Source organism: Mesoplodon densirostris, chromosome X (genome assembly GCF_025265405.1).
Source record: "Mesoplodon densirostris isolate mMesDen1 chromosome X, mMesDen1 primary haplotype, whole genome shotgun sequence".
Lineage (NCBI taxonomy): Eukaryota > Metazoa > Chordata > Mammalia > Artiodactyla > Ziphiidae > Mesoplodon > Mesoplodon densirostris.
In genome coordinates, this window is record NC_082681.1 from 109,486,922 (window position 1) to 109,508,451 (window position 21,530).

At 38.3% G+C, this 21,530-nt stretch overlaps 1 protein-coding gene across 3 annotated transcripts in view; it reads left to right on the plus strand.

The window, feature by feature from the left end:
- Positions 1-21,530, plus strand: part of DMD (dystrophin) — a 1,698,782-nt gene that overhangs the window by 1,059,710 nt on the left and 617,542 nt on the right. For all 3 annotated transcript variants that reach the window (XM_060087208.1, XM_060087209.1, XM_060087210.1), the window contains one exon: positions 15,007-15,124. In XM_060087208.1, the coding sequence (XP_059943191.1) occupies positions 15,007-15,124 (118 nt within the window). The remainder of the gene's footprint in view (positions 1-15,006; positions 15,125-21,530) is intronic.

Genomic DNA, 21,530 nt, shown 5'->3' on the forward strand with positions numbered 1-21,530 from the left:
GCTCCTGATCAATGTCTAACACCTCCTACCCCCCAGCAACACTTCGCTGCAAGTGTATTAACACTCCATAATAGCAACTCTATTCACCTACCAAGAAATGATCTTCATAAATGATTTAAGCTAAGCCATGGCTTAAACACATAGCACCCAATCAAAGACAGATTTTTCTCTTCCCCAGTCATATAATTTCTGAGAAGAAATGGATTAATGTCGGTCTCTGAGAATATGCAAAGTATGGTGTCTATTTTGAAACATGAGACCCAATTGTTAAGCTTTTATTCCTTATATGTATGTCCAAATTGTACACATCACACCATTTGATGCGAAAGTTTGATATAGATTGTGCATACCTCTCTTCTCTTTTTGGATCTTGCCTCTCCTGTGTGAGTACACACAGGTGCGCTCTCTCTCTCTCTCTCTCCCTCTCCCTCCCCCTCCCTCCCTCCCTCCCTCCCTCCCTCCCTCTCTCTCTCTCTCACACACACACACACGTACACGTTTTGCACTTGCTTATAAAACTCAAAGAGGTTTGCAAACCATTAAGAGAGCATTCCTTAGCACAAGCACATTATTGTTCACTATCCATGTGTCGTCTTCACTTCGTAACACTCAAAACATAGTGAAGTCAGAAGGTTGAAACTTGGTGGATTACATATATCCTACATAACATATTTCCCAATTACTGTTCCTAAAAAAGAAACCTGGACTAGCCATATTTGACTAATTTGTACTTAAGGTATTTGAATTCTTAGAAATATATTTATAGTTTTAATTGCCCCAAGACTGATTGATATAAATGTAATTATCCTTATTTTACAGACAAATAAACTGAGCCTGATTCTCTCCCTATATATGCAACATGAATTGAACAGCTGTGCCAATTATTTTGATAATTCAAATCTTAATATCTATCATTTGAAGATGGGAAAAATAATTTGGGTGCTTGAATTATACTAGTTGACTGTGTACATGAATTTAATCACCTCTAGATAATTGCTCATTTCTCCACTTCACTTGCCATATACAGGTAGTATCACAGAACAGTGACATCTCTTGCTTTGCCTCAGTTTATTGGTGGCTGCAGTTGGCAACAAAAACTAAGGTTCTTGTATCAGTACTTAAATAAGTGGCATCTCTAAAATGTTTTGAAGACATGAAGAGGCTGAATAATTTTTTTTTTTTTTTTTTTTTTTTTTTTTTTTTTCTTTTTGTGGTATGCGGGCCTCTCACTGTTGTGGCCTCTCCCGTTGCGGAGCACAGGCTCCGGATGTGCAGGCCCAGCGGCCATGGCTCACGGGCCCAGCCGCTCCGCGGCATATGGGATCCTCCCAGACCGGGGCACGAACCCGTATCCCCTGCATCGGCAGGCAGACTCTCAACCACTGCGCCACCAGGGAGGCCCCAGAGGCTGAATAATTTTTAGCACAACCTTTTGTTTGCTTTGACTTTTTATTTTTGAGGGGATTAGTACAGTACTTGTTAAAGAACAGTCAGGCTCCTTTCCTAGAGTCAAGAGTCTTGTCTGAAGACTCATTTCCCAAAGAAAGTATCATATGTCTAATGCAGTAATAGACTAAAAAAACGATACTGAAAGGTTAGGTTCACAAAATGTGACATCATAATATTATATTGATAATTCTTCTTACCACTGACAGTAATCTTTGAAGTTATATTTCTGGAGAAATCCCAATTCTCATATTCTGAGAGTCTCTGTTTATTCTTTGGAGCAAGAATTTTTAAAATTTTAACAACATATTCTGAATGTTTACTTGTTTCTAAACTGAAACTACAGTCCCTCTCTACCCCCATCCTATTTAATGTAATATTAAAAATGAGATAGAAAATCTGTTTAATAATTCTCTGGGACAGTTCTTTACAAGAGTAGGGTTGAATTTATTTTACTTATATGCAATGGAGTTATTTTCTTCTGGAATAAGAGGATGCCTGAAGCTAAATTGGAAATGTTTTGCGTGTTTTCATGACAGGAAATTTAGTCAAAGAGGAGATAGATGAGATTTTTCTTAGATTGCTGCGATTGAGTTTTTCAGTCTTCTCTTCAAAAGAACTTTGGATGCAATGGTACAAGATTAGTATTTCTACAATGCCACTTTTATTTTGGCATTCCTCTGTTCTAAGACCTCCAAAGATTCCCCATTGCCTTCAACATAATGTCCTTACTCATTCATCTGGTATTCAGAGCCCCAGCCTCCCTTCCCAACTTGATCATAGTCATCATAATTCTCTACTCACTACAGAGTTGCTCTCCCCACTTTTGCCCAATCACCCTAGTGTATTCAGACCTCCATACATTGGTTTGAGCTCAGTCCTTGTCCTGGAATCCCCCTCTCTCTCATCACTAGGTCGTTATCTATCGATCCTGTTCATCCTCCAAGTTATAGGCCAGGTTCCTATAACTCCAGGTCCTCTGTGGCATTTTCCCGGAACTGCTCATCTTAAAATCCCATTCTTTAGGATCTCGTTAGCATAGAGTCTGCAGTCTATGGACTATTGCGTTTGTCATTTACATATTATTTTCTGTTATTAGCTAACTGCATGTGTGAGCACGCATGCATAGGCCTGAAGGCCGTCTCCCTAATTGCATTGCAAGTTCATTGAATTCACTGGGGATGCTCTTTTATACCATCCTCTATCACCCACAAGGTACATGCCCTACTGTGGTGTATTGTGCATAGAATACTGTCAATAAATATTTCTTGCCCATTTGATTGGCCGGTGCTCAATTATCTGTCAGCTCTAGCCTCCTTTATCTGGGGTTTATACAGGCTTTGGACAACATCTTTTGGACGCAAAATCAGGAGGTTCTGTACAAGGCAAAATATTAGAAATAATGCCCTCAGATAGTTACATTTCACTATTCATGTTATATAATTTATCGTCCATTTTATTAATTTGGTTCACTTATAATTCAATTTGCTGTATAGGGTACTCTGATTAGATAAAAGAAAATTTATCCTGACCAGTTGAAGTTAAAATGATTCAAAAATGGTGTTTTTCAAGCTAGAACAAGAAATGAATAATGAAAAGTTTGAACAGGAATAATTCCAAAATATGTATATTGTAAAATGATTTCGATTTTCCGTTTCTTCTAAAATATATGTAGGGGTAAAAAAGAAATTATATCACTTATTTTATTGGGTCAAAATATCAGAAGGCCACAAATGTGATACATGTGACAAAAACTTGTCTTAAAACTGCCCCAATTATCCTCTGTCAATATGCTAAATTTACAGAACAATAGGGTTTCAAGACATGTGAACAATGGAGAATAACCAATAGATCTAATGTTGAATGGCTAAAAATGTCAGCACCCTTTCTATCAGCTTAGAACTGTATTTGCAAATCATTATCAACAAATTGTAGCCTGAAATTCTTCTTGACTTTCAGATTATTTTTCAAAATCCCCAATTTAGACCACTTTTACTTACTGGCTTGTATAATTGAAAGGAGTTTTCATTTTTTTGCATGTTAAGGGTTTTATGAAATGACAAGCAAATCAATCCTTTAAGTTTTCTGTGACAGAATAACTTGGAAATGATCATCATAATCTCTTTTTCAACAAAAGGAAAGAATTTATTTTAAAAAATAACATACTAATAGCAGATTAGTTTGTATTAGACCATTATAAGAAAGGCCTCAAATTTGGGAGGCTGAGGCACATTTCTTAGGTATCTATCACTTTTTTTGTTTTTAAAGTTGGCCAAATGATCAGTAATATTTATAATACTGATAAACACTGCTCGAAACAAGGATGTGTGTTCTAGTAATTCCCACACCCTTCCAGCGTGGAATTTATCTTGTAATTTTCTTTCTTGTATCACTGTTTCCCCTTATTGTGTCCAGTCAGTTGGTCAATCAACACTTTTATTTATGGTTTTCTGTTGACTGTATTCCCAGGAGAGGACTAAGAACCGAGGAAGGTATTCCAGCCAGAAAGAATAAGGTGTCCAAAGGATTACAAAAATCTTGGCTCCCATAGCTTCAGTTTTTCTAGTCTTCGTTGTTTCCCATTTCCTCATGATAAAATCCAAACTGATTTTTAAAAAGCCAACCATAAACTACTTCCACTATACCTATCTAAGCCTATCTCCCATTATTTCCAGTGAATCCTAGACACCAGCCAGCCCAGCTGAGGCTTTGTTTCATTTCCATGCCTTTGCTCCTGCTTTCTATTCCCTAATAATGCCCCCCACTCCATGACCTAGCCAAATCTTCCAAGGTTCAAGTGCAGTGCCATCTCTGCTATGAAGTCTTTCCTGAGAATTCTCATATATGGTAACTCCCCTCACTGATTCCTTTTAGTGGTTGTTTCTATCTTTACCATTCACTTTGGTACTTTTGCTTCACAGTTTCTCAGATCCACTTTCTAACTTCCTGTTCTACCCTGGGAGGACGAATAACATGGGCGGCAGCAGCAGTGGGCTTGCTGACCCATTAGTTGGCTCCTCCTAATGGGAGGCACCAGCGGAGCAGAGGGTGACAGGAGCGTGAGTCAGGGGATGACTAGGTTCCTTTACTGACAGCCACAGCTCCTATCGAGGTCCTCTCGCTGCAGCTACTTCTCAGATTCTTTAAAGGTACCCTCTAGTTAGCCTTTCAGGCCTTGAGGAGGAAAGGCTTCCCATCCCAGTTTTTTTTTTTTAATTTTTATTGGAGTATAGTTGATTTACAAAGTGTGTTAGTTTCAGGTGTACAGCAAAATGAATCAGTTATACGTATACACATATCCACTCTTTTTAAGATTCTTTTCCCATATAGGCCATTACAGAGTATTGAGTAGAGTTCCCGGTGCTATATAGTAGGTCCTTATTAGTTATCTATTTTATATAGAGTAGTGTATATGAGCCATTTGCTTATTGCAGGAACCCTGACTGATTCAGTAGTTAATCAGTTAATCAGCTGAATAGATAATTTCCCCTTGCATGATCCCGTTTCAATGCTCTTGTCCCATTTAATCACACCTGTATAATAATTATATCATACTATATGATAGCTATACTATATTATACTATAGCATAGGTACTTTGTAACTATATCCTAATATCATAGCTTTTAAGTGTGTGAACCCTGGGGCCAAATTGCTTGTATTCGAAGTTCTACCACTTATTAACCTGCGATCCTGGACACATTGCTTCCTTTACTTTCATTTTCCTTATCTGTAAACTAGGGATAATAAAAGAAGCAAATAGTACCTACCTCTTAGAGTATGATGAAGATGAAATTAATTTTTTCTTTAGAACTTTGTTTTTTTTTTTTTTTTTGCGGTATGCGGGCCTCTCACTGTTGTGGCCTCCCCCGTTGCGGAGCACAGGCTCCGGACGCGCAGGCTCCGGACGCGCAGGCTCAGCGGCCATGGCTCACGGGCCCAGCCGCTCCGCGGCATATGGGATCCTCCCAGACCGGGGCACGAACCCGTATCCCCTGCATCGGCAGGCGGACTCTCAACCACTTGCGCCACCAGGGAGGCCCAGAACTTTGTTTTTATTATGCAACAAGAAATGTTCCAAGCATTTTATAAATATTAACCCAAGTAATTCTCATAACAAACTTAAGAGGTAGGTACTCTTATTATTTTCATTTTAGTGGTAGAAATAAAGAAGAGAGTAGTTAAGTAACTTGCTGAAAATAAGAAACCAAGTAGATGGCAGCCAGGATTCAAACCCAGGCAGCCTTACTCCAGAATCCATTCCCATAACCACTAATCTGTGATAGATTCTTCTGGTGCACAGTAAGTGCTCAATAGCAAGTATTGTTGTTAATATTATTTCCCACTGTATTAGTTCTTTATGAGTCTTTAGTTTTTGCTAGATTATGAGTTCCTTGAGAAAAGAGGCCAAGTTTTATCTTTCTATGTGTATTAGCCGAGTGCTTGGCATTTGCAGGTTAGTAACTGTGGGCTTAGCTGTTTCCCAGGTATTTCCCAAGGCCACCCCAGCCTTAGGTAAAACTAATACTTAGCTAAAACGGGAAATGGAATTTGAGATCCCAGTGGCCATTATTGTTGCCGGAACCACAGGTTCCCCTTTTGGTCCCAAATTATTTTCTCAGATGATTCACCACTTTTGGGATAGGTCAAGTCCCCTGCTTCACTTCTCCTGCAATCACAGTGACCTTGCTTCCCCAATAACCATTGGTAGTAAAAGGGTCCCATCTCAGAGGACTGCCAAGTGTCCTGTTCTGCTTTTCCTGACCAAAAGATATATTTTTTTCGCAAATATGTATTTTTTAGCTTCATGATTGCTCCTTACAGAAATTTAGAACAAGTTCTCAGGAACTAAGCAAGAGGCATTTGATTGACATAATTTGCATTTAAGTGTCTTCTTCACCATCACTTCAGGCAAGATACACAACTATTATTCTCTGCTCACTTCAGGGTTAAGGTCAGGATTGGCTACATAATTTGTAAGCCCCAATGACAAATGAAAATGCAGGGCCCCTTGTTAAAAAATAATAAAGAATTTCAAGATGGCAACAGCAACGTAAACCAAGTAAGGGGCCCTTCTATTTGCAGAGGCCAGAGTAGCCATTTTTAAGTTGCATGCCTGTGAAGCTGGCCCTGCTTGAGGTCTCTGCCTACCCAGGGCAATTCTGACTCAGAAACACTTTACTTTTTTTTTTTTATCTTAGCTTTGCTATCTTCCGTAGTCAGAAAACTTGCCCCAAAGTTCCTTTTGTCATGTCTTTCAGGATTCCTGGTGTCTTGCTTTGATATCCCAGTGTTCTTGAGCTACAGGCATAGAACGGAACCATCCCCATCACCATGTAACACATATAAATAATCTTGTTTTCCTTCAGTTAACGTCTAGGCTTATTGAAAATAATGGTCATGCCCTTTAAAAAAAAAGTAGCAGTGGTTTTTAATACAGCTAATTTAAAAATACTAATTCAGGGCCTCCCTGGTGGCGCAGTGGTTGAGAGTCCGCCTGCTGATGCAGGGGATACGGGTTCGTGCCCCGGTCTCGGAGGATCCCATATGCCGCGGAGCGGCTGGGCCCGTGAGCCATGGCCGCTGAGCCTGCACGTCCGGAGCCTGTGCTCCGCAATGGGAGAGGCCACAACAGTGAGAGGCCTGCATACCGCAAAAAAAAAAAAAAAAAAAAAAAAACTAATTCACTTGAATCATAAGAGTTATATTAATAATGTACAGAAATTGTGAACTATACATCCAGGTGGTAATATCATGGAGTCACCATATTATGTAGATCTGAAGAGCTGATGAGAGGTTTAGGAATTAGAAGGGCTAAAGTGGGTGTGTTAGTTGGGGCCTGAGTTTAAACGTCCCAAGACAGGATTAAACAGGAAATTATTTTATTAGAGAAAATATCAATGTGAAAGGAAATAGACAGGAAGCCAGGGAAGGTGGGACAGCCATTAGACCAAAATGCAAGTCTGACACGAAATGAAGGAAAAAGGGAGAGAAAATTGGGTAGAAGTACCCCAGTGTACAGTCTGAGGAAGGTTCAGCAAAGCTGTCGGGGAGACATGGAGCTGCAGTCAGCCAGAGGAGCCCCAGCTCTCCCAAGAAAGACTCTACTTTAGTATCTTCATCACATTCAGTCATTGGTGGGGAGCAGTCTGTGGGAGGCTTGGCTTCTTCTCTCCAACGTAGTAATGCAGCAGCTAAAGTCCTCAGTCATTTAGATCTCAGTCATAAAAGGCTTGCACTTTCTTGGGGCCACCACAGTGGGTATTAGCAGCAATGGCACTTAAAGATGTGAAAGCGTAAAACTACTAGAAGAAAACAGGAAGAAACCTTCTTGACATTAGCCTAGGCAATTATTTTTTGGATATGACACCAAAATCACAGGCAACAAAAGCAAAAATAGACTAGTGGGATTGCATCAAACTAAAAATGCTTATGCACAGCAAAGGAAAAAATCAACAGAATGAGAAGGCAACCTATGGAATGAGAGAAAGTATTTGCAAACCATGTATCTGATAAGGGTTTAAGATCCAAAATGTATAAGGAAACTCATACAACTCAAGAGTAAAATAATAATAATAATCAGATTTAAAATTGGGCAGAGGACCTGAATAAACATTTTTCCAAAGAAGACATCCAAATGGCCAACAGGTCTATGAGAAGGTGCTCAACATCACTCATCATCAGGGAAATGCAAATCAAAATCACGGTGAAAATTACCTCACACCTGTTAGAATGGCTATTATCAAAAAGACAAGAGATTACAACTGTTGGTGAGGGTATGGAGAAAAGGGAACCCTTGTACACTGTTGGTAACGAGGTTCCTCAGAAGGTTAAAAATAGAAATACCATATGATCCAGCAGTCTCACTTCTGGGTTTATATCTAAAGGAAATGGAGTCAGGATCCCAAAGAGATATCTGCACTCCCATGTTTACTGCAGCATTACTCACAATAGCCAAGATATATAAACAACTTAAATGTCCATCAGTGGATGAATGGATAAAGAAATTGTGGTATATGTATATATACATTGGATATTATTAAGCCTTAAGAAGGGGGAAATCCTGCCATTTTTGATAACATGGATGAACTTGGAAGATATTATACTAAGTGAAATAAGCCAGACACAGAAAGACAAATATTGTAAAATCTTACTTATATGTGGAATCTAAAAACAGTTGAACTCTGAGAGACAGAGTAGAATGATGGTTGTCAAGAGCTGTGGGATAAGGGAAATGGGATGATGTTGGTCATAGGCTACAAACTTCCAGTTATAAGATGAATAAGTTCTAGACGTCTAATGTAAAGCATGGTAACTATAGTTACTAATAGTGTACACTAGAAATTTGCTAAGAGCATAGATCTTAAGTGTCCTCATCTCACACACACACACACACACACACACATGAAAGGTAACTGTGAGATGATGGATATGTTAACTAGTTTGATTGTGGTGATCATTTCACAATGTATACATATATCAAAACAAGTTGTATACTTTTATATACAATTTCTATTTGTCAAATCTACCCAAATAAAGCTGAAAAAAAACTTTAAAAAATGGAGCTTAGGCACCCAAGAAAATTCAGTAATTTAGATAAAGAAGACCTGAGAACCAGCTCCACTTCTTTCAGAAGATTCTCCTTGACACCCTAAATTTGGTTAGATATCTCTGCTGTATGCTTTGATAACTCCCTGTGCTACCCCTATTGTAATACTCACCTCAGTTTATTATAATTGCTTATTTACTGCCTCTCCTCACTACTAGTTCATTTTTCACTTGAGAACAATAATTTTTCCTCCTTCACTGCTATATCTCCTATGACTAGCTCAGTGACTGACATAACATAAATATATAAAAGTATTTGCTGAAACTCAAATTAGGGTACATTCTACAAAATACCTGGCTTGTATTCTTCAAAATAATCAGTGATATGAAGTTCAAAGAAAGGCGAAGAAGTATTTCAGATTAAAGGTGACTAAAGAGATAGGACAACTAAATGCAATGCATGAGGCTGGACCAGTAAATGAAAGGCAATTAAAGGAGTAATTTTTATACTATGAATAAAGAATGTAGATTAGATTATCGTACTAAAGCCATGTTAAATTTCCTGAACTAGAAACTGAGCTGAGGTTGTGTAAGAGAGTGCATTTGTTTTCAAAAAATAAACACTGAAGTATCTAGGCGTAAAGGGCATGCTGTCTGCAGATTATTCACAAATGGTTCAGAAGAGAATATATATAATATTATATACACAGATATTATGTGTATATGTAATGATAGAATGATAAATGATAAAATGTGGCAAAATATTAACAATTAGTGAATCTGGGTGAAGGGTATGTGTGAGTTCTTTGACCATTCTTACAAATTTTCTGTAACTTCTAGATTATATAAAAGTAAAATGCTTTTTTAAAAAGTATTTCTTGAGTGAATGAAGGACAAAAGGATAACGACAGTTAGAAGGTGCTTGTGAAGAAGTTGCCAACCGAGATGCTGGTAGAACATTAAGAGAAGGAGAAAAGTTATGCCCAGCAGGAAAATATCCAGGCCAGTTTAAAATGTAAATGAGAAGTGAGGAAGTGGAGGACAAGAAAGACAACTTTGAGTTTAGCCAATCTATTTGGAGAGGCAGCCGAATGCAAGAATAGAAGCCAGAATTAAGGCCCTCCGGGAGGCAGTTGAAAGCTAGACAGATGATTAGCATCAGCACGGGTAAAATCTCTTTCAGTTACTAGCAAGGCTACAATTTAGGACCTACCTGACTTAAATGCTTATTTTCTTCCATACATAAAGTAGTTCTGTAAACTGTCTCACCTTGTCAATCTTTAATGTTAATTTTTTAAATTGTAAATAAAAGACTATAAGGTCTCCATTTTTACATTACATGTAAGTTGAATTCATGCTTATTTCCTGAAAATGGCAACAAGTGAAAATCATCATGGGCCTTTGTTCTAAAGTTAACTATGTGAAGATTGTTGATTTTTGTAGAAAAATACAAAAAATATAACAAGTTTCTGGTTAAGGTCTAAGGCATATAAATACTAAATATTCAACTACACATATAGAGTTTTCTATTTGAGTATTATTTAGGTAATATTTCATTTTAAAAAATAGCATTATGAAGTGTAATTCTTTCTAAGATCCTAAAATAACCTACTTCTAGTACGCATGGCTCCATCGTTTAACTCCCTTTTTCATAGAATTGCTGTTTATAACCATTTCTGTCAACCTGGGGAGACTTGGTAGGATTAATGACTTTTGATTCACTTTGTATTTGAAGATTTTTTTTTTCTCCATCTTTGCTCAGCTAGTGGAATCCATGATGAATTCTCATCTCCAAGGGGTAAGCTGTTTTTAGTAAAGCCCGGTAGCTGGCTTATGACTCCTTAGAAATAGCACTGATTCCTTTCTTCCCTTGTGTTTGTTTCCTCCAGAATGATAGATCCCTGTAGACGTGCTCAATTATCATGCTTAGGTACTGTTAAGCATGTAATAGTTCTAGTTTTATTCACTTAAGTTAGAAGTATCTGAGCTCATATCAGAAAAATAAGCAAAATTAGCATTCTACTTGTTTAGTATGACAAATATAGACCACTAAACCTAGAATAAAGAAATTGAACAATAGAAGACAACTGGAGGTCATATGAGGATGAAGATTAGAGTAGAAACAGTGTTTCTGAGAGAGTAGCATCTGGTATGAGCATCAGATTGGGGGCAGAGAACAGAATTTTGTAGATGGATATTTTGGAAGTGGGTAGTTTGAGTAATGATTAGATGTAAGGTGTTCTCTCATCTGTGGGTGGCTCAGTGGAATAGAGATGAAGGTCATTGTATTTGAGAAGTTATGGGATTATAAAATTAAAGAAATTGTAATAGCAAATAAATAGAGTACACTCAAAAGAAAACCAAATGAAAAGAAAAATAATTGTTCCTCTCATTGCGTGCATGTGTCCTGTTCTTTAGCAAGAAGGTATTTCAGTCACTGTTTGTATAATATCTTAACAAAAAATATTAAATGAATGCCATATTCAGATCCTTCCCTTTATTTCTGGAAGGAAAATGGAAGAAGAAAATTCCCATTCTGGTCTACTGAGAAACCACTATTTAATTAGCATATTAGCATCTCATAAATTTCATATATATACATACACACATAATTATTATTATTGTACATTTTCTTTTTTGAAATGGACGTTTATATGTGTTGACCAAAAAGTGGGATAAAGTTACAGTTTTGTTTGAAATCTTTTAGAAAGGCATAGTTTTATTGCAGTTGTGAATCTCCTTAGATTTTTAAGGAGGCTGCTTCCAAGGATGTCATTAATAATCCTCTCAGGTGCTGATAAAGCATGTGTCTGTCAGCAGAATTAGAGAATTACCCAACTAGAGAACAGGTTTCACAGTACCCTGAGACCTATTTTGTTCATTAGAGAGGAAAATGGCTGGTTTTAAGTCTAAATTGACATGCTTGCTCATTTCATCAGTAAAAGCTGTTCATTGTGGTCAGGTTTAATTTAGAGCCTGGCAAGGTTCAGATTAAAGTTGATCAGGTTACTTCTACAACATACTTCTTAAACGAACTTTATAATTCTAAAAGAATGGGAAAAGTATAGCCATCATTGGGTTATGTATCCAGAATTTAGAAGCAAAGAATGGCCTGGTTGTTTGAGGGTGGATTAATATTAAATCAAAGAAAAAATGATGATAAAGATAATCTTTGCTATATAAAAATTTCCAAGTATCAAAAAACACAAAATTTTATTTAAATTGCATAAAACGTACTTAATGTATTCATTCACTGCTATATCCATAACACCTAAAACAGTGCCTACACTTGATATGTATAAAATGAAAAAGGTGAGTGAGTAAATGAATGAATTTGTGTACTTGGCTAGCTACATGTATATAGAGGGGAAGACTTGACTTTATGGTTTCTGGATAAGTCTGTTTTTTAAAAATCTATTATTGAATGTATTAAACATTTAAGAGTCAGGAATTCCAAAGTACCTTCTGAGCTTGCTGTGTCACAGGTGACCAGAGGGTAACATTCTAATCCTGGAAAACATCTTATTTCGTAAAATCTGTCTGCTACTATATGGTTCCTACTTTAGAATTTATTCAGTACTCTCCATCTAACTTACGCCACTTACGTCAATAGCTGTCTTTGGCAATTTGTTCCATATTTCAAACACACTTTTGTGTAAAGAAACCATAAAAGTTAGAAACCTGAAAATTGGATTTTTCTTCTGAGCAATCACAGCTTACAAATGTGGAAAATTTGTTAAAAGTTAACCCCTCCAATTTTTCAATAGAGAGGGGAAAACGCTCAAAATAGATGTGTGATGTTTGGATAAGTTCTTCCCATTATTTTAACACTACTAAAAACAACTGAGCTCAAATCACGAGGCCTATCTCCCTACCTCTTCACAAAAAAACACTACAGAATGATCAAAATTTGGCCTTTCTAGGGCTTCCCTGGTGGCGCAGTGGTTGAGAGTCCGCCTGCCGATGCAGGGGACATGGGTTCGTACCCCCGTCCGGGAAGATCCCACATGCCGCGGAGCGGCTGGGCCCGTGAGCCATGGCCGCTGGGCCTGCGCGTCCGGAGCCTCTGCTCCGCAACGGGAGAGGCCACAACAGTGAGAGGCCCGCGTACCGCAAAAAAAAAAAAAAAAAAATTTGGCCTTTCTAAATACAAAAGTGTTTAGAAAATCAGCACCAGTCAAAGGGCATAGTAGATAACTGACTTTAATAAACATTACCATCTACCACATTTTACCTCTTCACTTTCATTGGCCTCATGTGGTAGTAGAAAGAGCATAAGATTTAAAACCATAAAGACTTCTGGCTTAGTTATTAGTGTGGTTATTAGGAGATGAAAAATGAGAAAACACGTAAAACATCTGTCACATACTGGTTTTAAACTAATAACAACCAATAAAATGTATTCAGTTTTAGTACAAGAACAAGGGAGATACCTTACTTTTCCTGACACTTCTTTGTAAATATCACTGGGATTTGCACCCTTAGTGTAGAGAGAGTAGATGACAGAGTCAATAGATGGACACTTGAGGGAAGGAGGACGTTGCTACCTGTAATTAAATATATATTCTATGGTCAGACCACTCAAGATGGCTGTTCTCTTGCTCTCTGTACATCCCCTGCCCGACCAGTGCCTGTTTCGCCTGTATCTCATCCAAATGACTGACCTTCCTGCATACTTGCCCCAGGCCCCAGCTGGTGATTGTTTTCATCAAAGGGGCGGTGAGGGGCGTGCCCCTCTACTGGTTTCCCTGGTAACTAATGAGCCCACCTGATGTCAATTCCCCTATAACTGGCCATTCCCGCCCCGCCACCGGGAGGGAAGACTGCCGCCATGTCCTGCCTGCTGTCTGCTACGCACGCTCGGGTGTTGCCTCCAAGACCTTCCTTCAGACAGGTCAGCTCCCCCATCCATTAAACCAGTCTCTGTTGCTGACTCCGGGCTCCTTCTTCAGTCTTGAAGCTGGACAAGCACAGGCCTTGTAGGCCTGCCGGGTGCAGCCCAACATATATATATTTGTTGGCTTCATTGTCTTTGGTACTTTTATTATAGCAGTATTAAAGTCAGTTGTAGGACAGAATACAAATATTAACTTCTAGCCTGATGCTTTCCAAACTTGCCTGATCATAAAAATTAAGCAGAGAATTTGTTTAAAATGCAGATTTCCAGCCCTCCTCCTGCCATCTAATTCATTCACTCTGAAGTGAGGCAAAGGAATCAGGTGATTCTTACTGGAATCGATTTTGGGGAAAGACTAATTTAGCTCATCTACATCACCTCATTTTATTTTTATTTTTATTTATTTTTTTCTTTTTTGCGGTATGTGGGCCTCTCACTGTTGTGGCCTCTCCCGTTGCGGAGCACAGGCTCCGGATGCGCAGGCCCAGCGGCCATGGCTCACGGGCCCAGCCGCTCCGCGGCATATGGGATCCTCCCAGACCGGGGCACGAACCCGTATCCCCTGCATCGGCAGGCGGACTCTTAACCACTGCGCCACCAGGGAGGCCCCATCACCTCATTTTATAGGTGAGGAGTTTCAGGTACAAAGAAGTTAAGTAAGTTATATCTCTTAAATCACTTCTCTGCTTTTTCTGTTTCTAAAATATACACCTTAATTTTGACACTGCACAGAATGAGATTACAAGTATAAATAGCTGTCTTTCTCTTAAATACATTGTCATAATTCAAAATTACATTTTTTTTTACTCATGGCACTCATATGTTGGTTTAAGTAAACCCAGGTACTCTGAAATGACTCCGTCTAATCTCTTAAATAGTAAAGCAAATCCATAATCAAGATTTTCACTTGAAATAGTTTTGGTATCTAAAAATGAAACACATTTCTTGTTAAATTGTTCTCTGTAAAGCCTTACACATTAGAGATTTATATCTAGTAACATATTTTTTTATTTCTAAAAGTGCTTTGGTTGGTTTGAAAATTACACTTTTCTTTCTATTCCGTAAAAGGCTTGCACAGTGCTGAAGAACCTCAATATTGTTATATCTGTTCCTTCAGGCAACACTGCAGGATTTGGAACAGAGGCGCCCCCAGTTGGAAGAGCTCATTACTGCTGCCCAGAATTTGAAAAACAAGACCAGCAATCAAGAGGCTAGGACAATCATTACTGATCGAAGTAAGTCTTTTCGTTAACGGGCACGTGAAACTTAAGGAAACATGTACGAAAAGTTTCTATAATGACTTAAGTTCATAAACCTCCATCACGTTTATAAAAATAGTCTAAACAGTTGTATATTAAAACTATTGTAGGGGTAAGATGGGAATAAAGACACAGACCTACTAGAGAATGGACTTGAGGATATGGGTAGGGGGAAGGGTAAGCTGTGACAAAGTGAGAGAGTGGCATGGACATATATACACTACCAAATGTAAAATCGATAGCTAGTGGGAAGCAGCTGCATAGCACAGGGAGATTAGCTGGGTGCTTTGTGACCGCCTAGAGGGGTGGGATAGGGAGGGTGGGAGGGAGGGAGATGCAGGAGGGAAGAGATGTGGGAACATATGTATATGTATAGCTGATTCACTTTGTTATAAAGCAGAAACTAACACACCATTGTAAAGCAATTATACTCCAGTAGAGATGTTAAAAAAAACTCCAATATTTGCAGTAATTAAAAAACTCAAATTACAAAAAAAAATATTGTAACTAAGATTTTTAGTCCATAATGTTATCTTTCAATAACTGAATGTAATTCTGTGGAATAGAGAAAATATAATTTTCATCAATCCAGACTTATGTAGTTGCGAGGCATGGCAGGGGGCTGCTGTGGTGAGCATGGCTGTGGCAGGACATCTGCTCCTCACTTGTCACTTATCTGGGCTGGCATCCGTGGAGATGCCATTCTCTTCCCTCGTATCCTTGGTTTTTGGTTCAAGCAGGCAGTTGCTTCCTGGACCATCTTTGTTTCCTTTCTGCAGTGGCACTTTCAGATCTAGACGTCTCTCTGCTGCTTGGATGCCCTCATTGTGTCATATGAGAGATCGTTGTACCATTCCTCATGCCATACTGGGGTGGGTGGGAACGTTGAGAGGCTGTTTAAGGCCCATCTGCCTAGACATTGCAACTACTCTTCTTTATATGGGATGATTCAGAGTGACTGTGCATGAGGTCAGGAAGAGGGATAGAGGGAAGGGTGAGGGAAACTGCTTTGCATCCTGTTTTCCTCAGAGGCTCTCCTCAGAAGTAAGGTCCAGGTCACCTCTGCTCTCAGATTCTCTTGAGTTTCCCTGGGTTTCCTCCCTTCCTTCCACCTCCTTTCCCTCCAGGGATACATATCAATATTAAATTTTCTTACTTCCCCTGCAGTGCCCGCTCGTTTCCCTCCCACATCTAGAGGAATCTTTTCTAGTGCAAGAGGAGGGAAAGCCTTCGTTTAATCATCTTTTTTTCCTTCCAAAGCTTTTGTCTTATACCAGGCCTAGGCTTTCGAAACTTAAAAACCAAGAGTCTGTGTCTCATAATATACATTCTGTTGTGTCAACACTTCCCTAAGGAAGTAGAAGCAGAACGTCTGGCTGCCAGTATGTTGGGGGAGGGGAAAGAGTAACCAGAATTGAAGGTTAATATTTGGCAAATATTATTAGTCATACTTACATTTATTAGGTAAATAGTGATAATAGCTCTTATTTTATTGAGTACCTCCCAGGTATCAGGCAGTACATGTTGTGTGTGGTGTGTGTATTTGTACGTGTGTGTGTGCGTGTGTGTGTGAAACCTTTACAAAATCCTGTCAGCTAAATTTCATAATCCTCATTTTATAGATGAGGAAACAGTTTCTGAGAATGGTTAAATTGTTCAAGCTTACAAAATAAGCAAAGAACAGAGCTTAGAATTTGCACATGTCTCTTTCTGGCTTAGAAGTGTGTGTTCCTTTCAGAATGTTTACCGCTTCCCACCTTGTTTTCATGTTTTTGTTAATGACCTGAATCACTAGGACTAGGACTAAAGACGGTTTCAGTCTGCAATTATGGATGTTTTGATTGACTTCCTGGAGACATTTCCCCTTTCAGTTGTAGTGAATATTAATTAAAATAGACTCTTCTGGATTTTGAAATTTTAACTATTGTTGATTAAACAATGTATTTGGATATATGCTAATGTATTAGTTAGGTGGCAGTAGCCACTGTAACAGGTAAGCTCTCAAATCTTGGTAGTTTACCGCAGTATAAGTTCACTTTCTATTCTGGTGTATTCCAAAGTAAGCAGCACTTAATGAAGTCATTCAGGAGCCCAAGCCCCTTCCAACATTTGTGTCCAGAACATCAAAGTGTTATGCATTTAATGGGCAGGTGAGGAACGAGTATTGACCGTTGGAATTTATTATGAGCCAGGCCTGGAAGTTGTACGCATTACTTTGTTCATAATCTGTTGGCTGGAACTTGTCACATGGCCACATCTAACTGCAAGGGAATCTGGGAAATAATGTCCAATGTTGAGCCCAGGAAGAAATTAATTTGGCAAGAAACTAGTCAGTCTCTTCCACAGCTAATTTGGACAAGAAGAATGCACTTAAGTTCTATAGTTCTGTGTAATGTATAGAATGCCATTTCTAAATCCAGCAATACAAGAGCAAAATTGCCTTGTAATGACCAGCATAGATAGCTGTCCAACTGATATAGTAGAGTGTTCCTCCCTCAAACTGGAACCATGAGGCTTCCGCAACCAGGTTGATACACACAGGCCTAAAAGAGTGAGTGATTCACGAGACTGAATTCCCACTCCACGGTTAAGTGCTCTGTTTATACAAATCCAAACATACTATATAGAAAGTCATTTGTTATTTTACCAATGAAAAAGAGGAAAATAACACTCATTTATTTTACAGTATCCATTCAGCTTTGTCTAAAATTTTCCATTATCCCTTGCAATCTTTTTTAAATATTGTATTGACTTTTTTTCATGATGTAGATTAAAATTGAGTGAATGGAGGGCAGGTTTGTATATCTCTGCTAACATCCAGTGATTTGAATAGTTCTGCTTTTCTAAGCTTTTGTCTTTTAGGAATGAATGTCTTTATGAATATTTGCAGCATAGTGGAAAGAGTCCAACCGAAATGGTCCAAAAAAGCATTTTCTTAAAATCAAATGTCTGTTGAGACATGTCATGTTTCTTGTTTAGAGCCTAAGCCAGAATCTTAGTTCTAAATATGCCTGGAGCCTCTAATGCTGGTACCAGGATAATTCTGACAAGATACGTTTATCTAAACAATGTCATTTGCAGCCCTGCTATGCTTCAGTTTATCTCTCCATTTGAAATCAATAAAATGGGATGGAGATTCAGTACTCGTAAAGTTTCAATCGTGTTCAAAATAGAATTTTTCTCAGTATAGATTTGGTTTTCAGGGAACGCGTAGAAATAAGATACTTGCTCCTAAAATTGTATTTTCTTATTTGAAGATTTCAGTATTCCTTTTTTATTGCCCTGGAACTTCTAGAAATACTTAAAAAGGAATCAGCTAAATAAAGAAAAATATTCAGTAAGTATATAGTACTATATTGAAACGTGGTTCCCTCCTTGGTGAATCCCAGTTCATAACTTTGAACAGTTGGGGAAATCTGTACATAGTTATTATATTCTGTCAAGAGCAAAGGCCAGTAAAAAGCAATTCTTCTCTACTAGTAGCTGGGGCTGCAAAATACCAACCATGTTTCTCTGTATAAAACTGTTTCCATGGTATCTGTTGTTTTCAGGTGACTACATTGATGGAAATCATGTTGTAATAATCTAGGTGAAAGAATAAATTTCATTCTAAGAGTATTCAGGTAAAAAATCCTCCTCGCTGTTTCTGATGGGAATCCTTCCCTCTTTTGGATGGGAGTCCAAAAGCAGTTTGACAACTGCTCATTTTCCTTCAGTTGCTGAATGTGTCACCCATTCCTGGTCATTTTCTTCTGTAAAAGGGCTAGGTCAAGAGATCAAAAACAGATAAGAAGGATTTAAAATTGCTTCCTTGGAGGTTTCTGAATTATGCAAAACTCGTGTTCATGTCCCTTACGATTGCAAATCTTAGTACCATAATACCTCTCATAGCAGTAAGGAGGATATGGGGAAAAAAGAACTGCTCTCTTATTGTTTTGTTTATTCCTTAAATAATATTGATGAACATGGCTCATCTGACATTTGTATTTGAGAACCTTGCTTCTGTAGCTTCTCCCTCCCTAATCCTCACCATTACCATTTTAAAGATCTGTGGCAACAGCACATACAGGTTTTAAGGGCAAGCTGCCTGGGCTGGCCACTTCGTACGTACCATTGTGACCCTGAACAAACAACTAATCTCAGTAAACTATCTGATTTCGGTTTCTTGCTCTATAAAATAAGATTACTTCTGTCCACCTCAAGGTTGGGAGAATTAAATGAGTTATTACATGAAGAGCACTTAGCTCCTGGCCATAGTAAGAGTTCAGTGAATGTTATCTCTTGTTGTTTTAATTATAATCTAATTGCCTTGTTTGAATGCTTAGTGGGAGAGCATTTAACGCATTTAGTAAGCTCTTAAGTAACTATCTGATTTTTCCACTACCCACCACACACCCCCCAAAAAAATGGAGTGAGAGTTTTAGAAGATCAAAAGGAGAAAGTTGCTTTGGAAAAGATGGAATAAGATATATAAATAGAATTAAACAAATATTTGGAAAAGCCTTCATGTGAGTGATACGCAATTGATGTAAGCTTTTTCCTTTTCAGTATTTACTGTAACCGTAGGAGGTGGGCATTATTATAGAGACAGAAAACTGAAGCTCAGAGAGCTTAAATACCATGCCTGGGGTCCTGGTAAAATTTCATGTGAGGGACTAGGATTTAAACTGATGTCTATATAATTCTAAAGCCTGAGGCACATCAAATAGTAAGGGCTTGTTAGTCAAAAAATAGAAAGAAATATTTATTTGACAACTTAAAATATTAGGAGTAACCTCAGTTTACTATAATATGAATATGTTTTACTGCTCCCATTTATATTGTTGTCTTCTATGCATTTGCATGTCTAATTATAGGATTGTCTCTTACATGTGTTGAAAATGTGCAGGATAGTGGACCTCAGTAATCTATTAGCTGTTCAACCTTGACCAAGTAGATTCACTTCTCTAAGCCATGGTTCTATCATCTGTCATGTGGGGATAATAATAATACTTAAGCTGGTAAGGTGATTATAAAGATAAAATTACATGATGTTTCTAAAGTGAAGACCTGGCACATACATATTAGATGTTCATTAAATGGTAGATACTATCAAGATGAGATGAATCTGGTACAGAGGAACTGGAGCTGGGAGAATATGAAGGGGAAATAATATATGGCCTTTTATTATCTAACACAAGGGTGGAACTTCTAAAACAAAATACCAAGTGTTAGGAGAGAGTTGTTTCTTTTAAAATTATTTTTTCAGCAAAGACTTTTTCAAACTAGTCCAAAATTCTTTGAGAAATTTAGTGACATCATATAAATTTTAAGAGAATGAATTTGTATCGTATTGCTTAAAGAGCTGGTGTACAGGGCTGTAGAGAGGAGAATGCTCTACTGTATGAGAATAAAAATACTGTCACAGGATTTCTGAATTAACTGACAGTTTTTTAGCAGCTTTGTCAACCCATTATTCATTGCTGCAACCAAATGTAAGAAATACTTCACGGTGAAATAAAAAGACTGTTATTCTCCACATTTTTATGAAATCTCTATTGCTAATGAAATGCCAGCCAATATCTTCCTCTCAGGTATTGTCTAGTAGAGAGTTGCTTATTTTAGAAGAAGTGGAGTCAACGATATAAATTCCCTTCTTTTGACATCTAGCACCTGCTGTCAACCTGTTATAACTACAAGCAGCTCTCAAAGTTTACATCCACCAGGATGCCGCTGGCAACCCAAGAGTTCAGTTCAGTAAATATTTGAATGCTTACTCTGCGCAAGTTAATATCAGAGGTGATGGAGGGGATACAGGGAGGAATGATTCAGCGTCTGTATTAAAAGAGCTAACAATCAAATGTGGGTATTTGGACAAGTATATCCGGGCAAGGCAGTCTACGGTAAGTACTTCTGTAGAGAAGTATTGCAAAATGCAGAGAGAGCGTGCAAGAGAAAGGGAGATTGGATCTGAATGAGGGGGTCCTGGAATGCTCCCAGGAGGTTAAATTTTGTCTAAAAATCATAAATTTGATTAGTATTTTGAAAAGCAGAAAGAGGTTGGAGAGGGAAGGATACTTCGGGAAAGGATGACAGGAGAATACATAATTAGACTTAGGTTAGCAATGGTGTGACGGATGAATTTGTAGGAGTGTGTGTGTGTGTGTGTGTGTGTGTGTGTGTGTGTGTGTGTGTGTGTGAGTGAGAGTGTGAGCACATATGTTGTGGAGGATAAGGCAGTAAATGAAGTTAGTGAGAGCAGTTAGGAGCCATGAGAGCCCGAGCTAGAGCAGTGGCAGTGGAGTGAAAAGAAAGAACTGAATTAAGATACGCGGTGGAGCTAGCATTAACAGTATTTGGACATTGACTGGATGTGTGGAATTGAAGATCTAAGAGAGTGCTT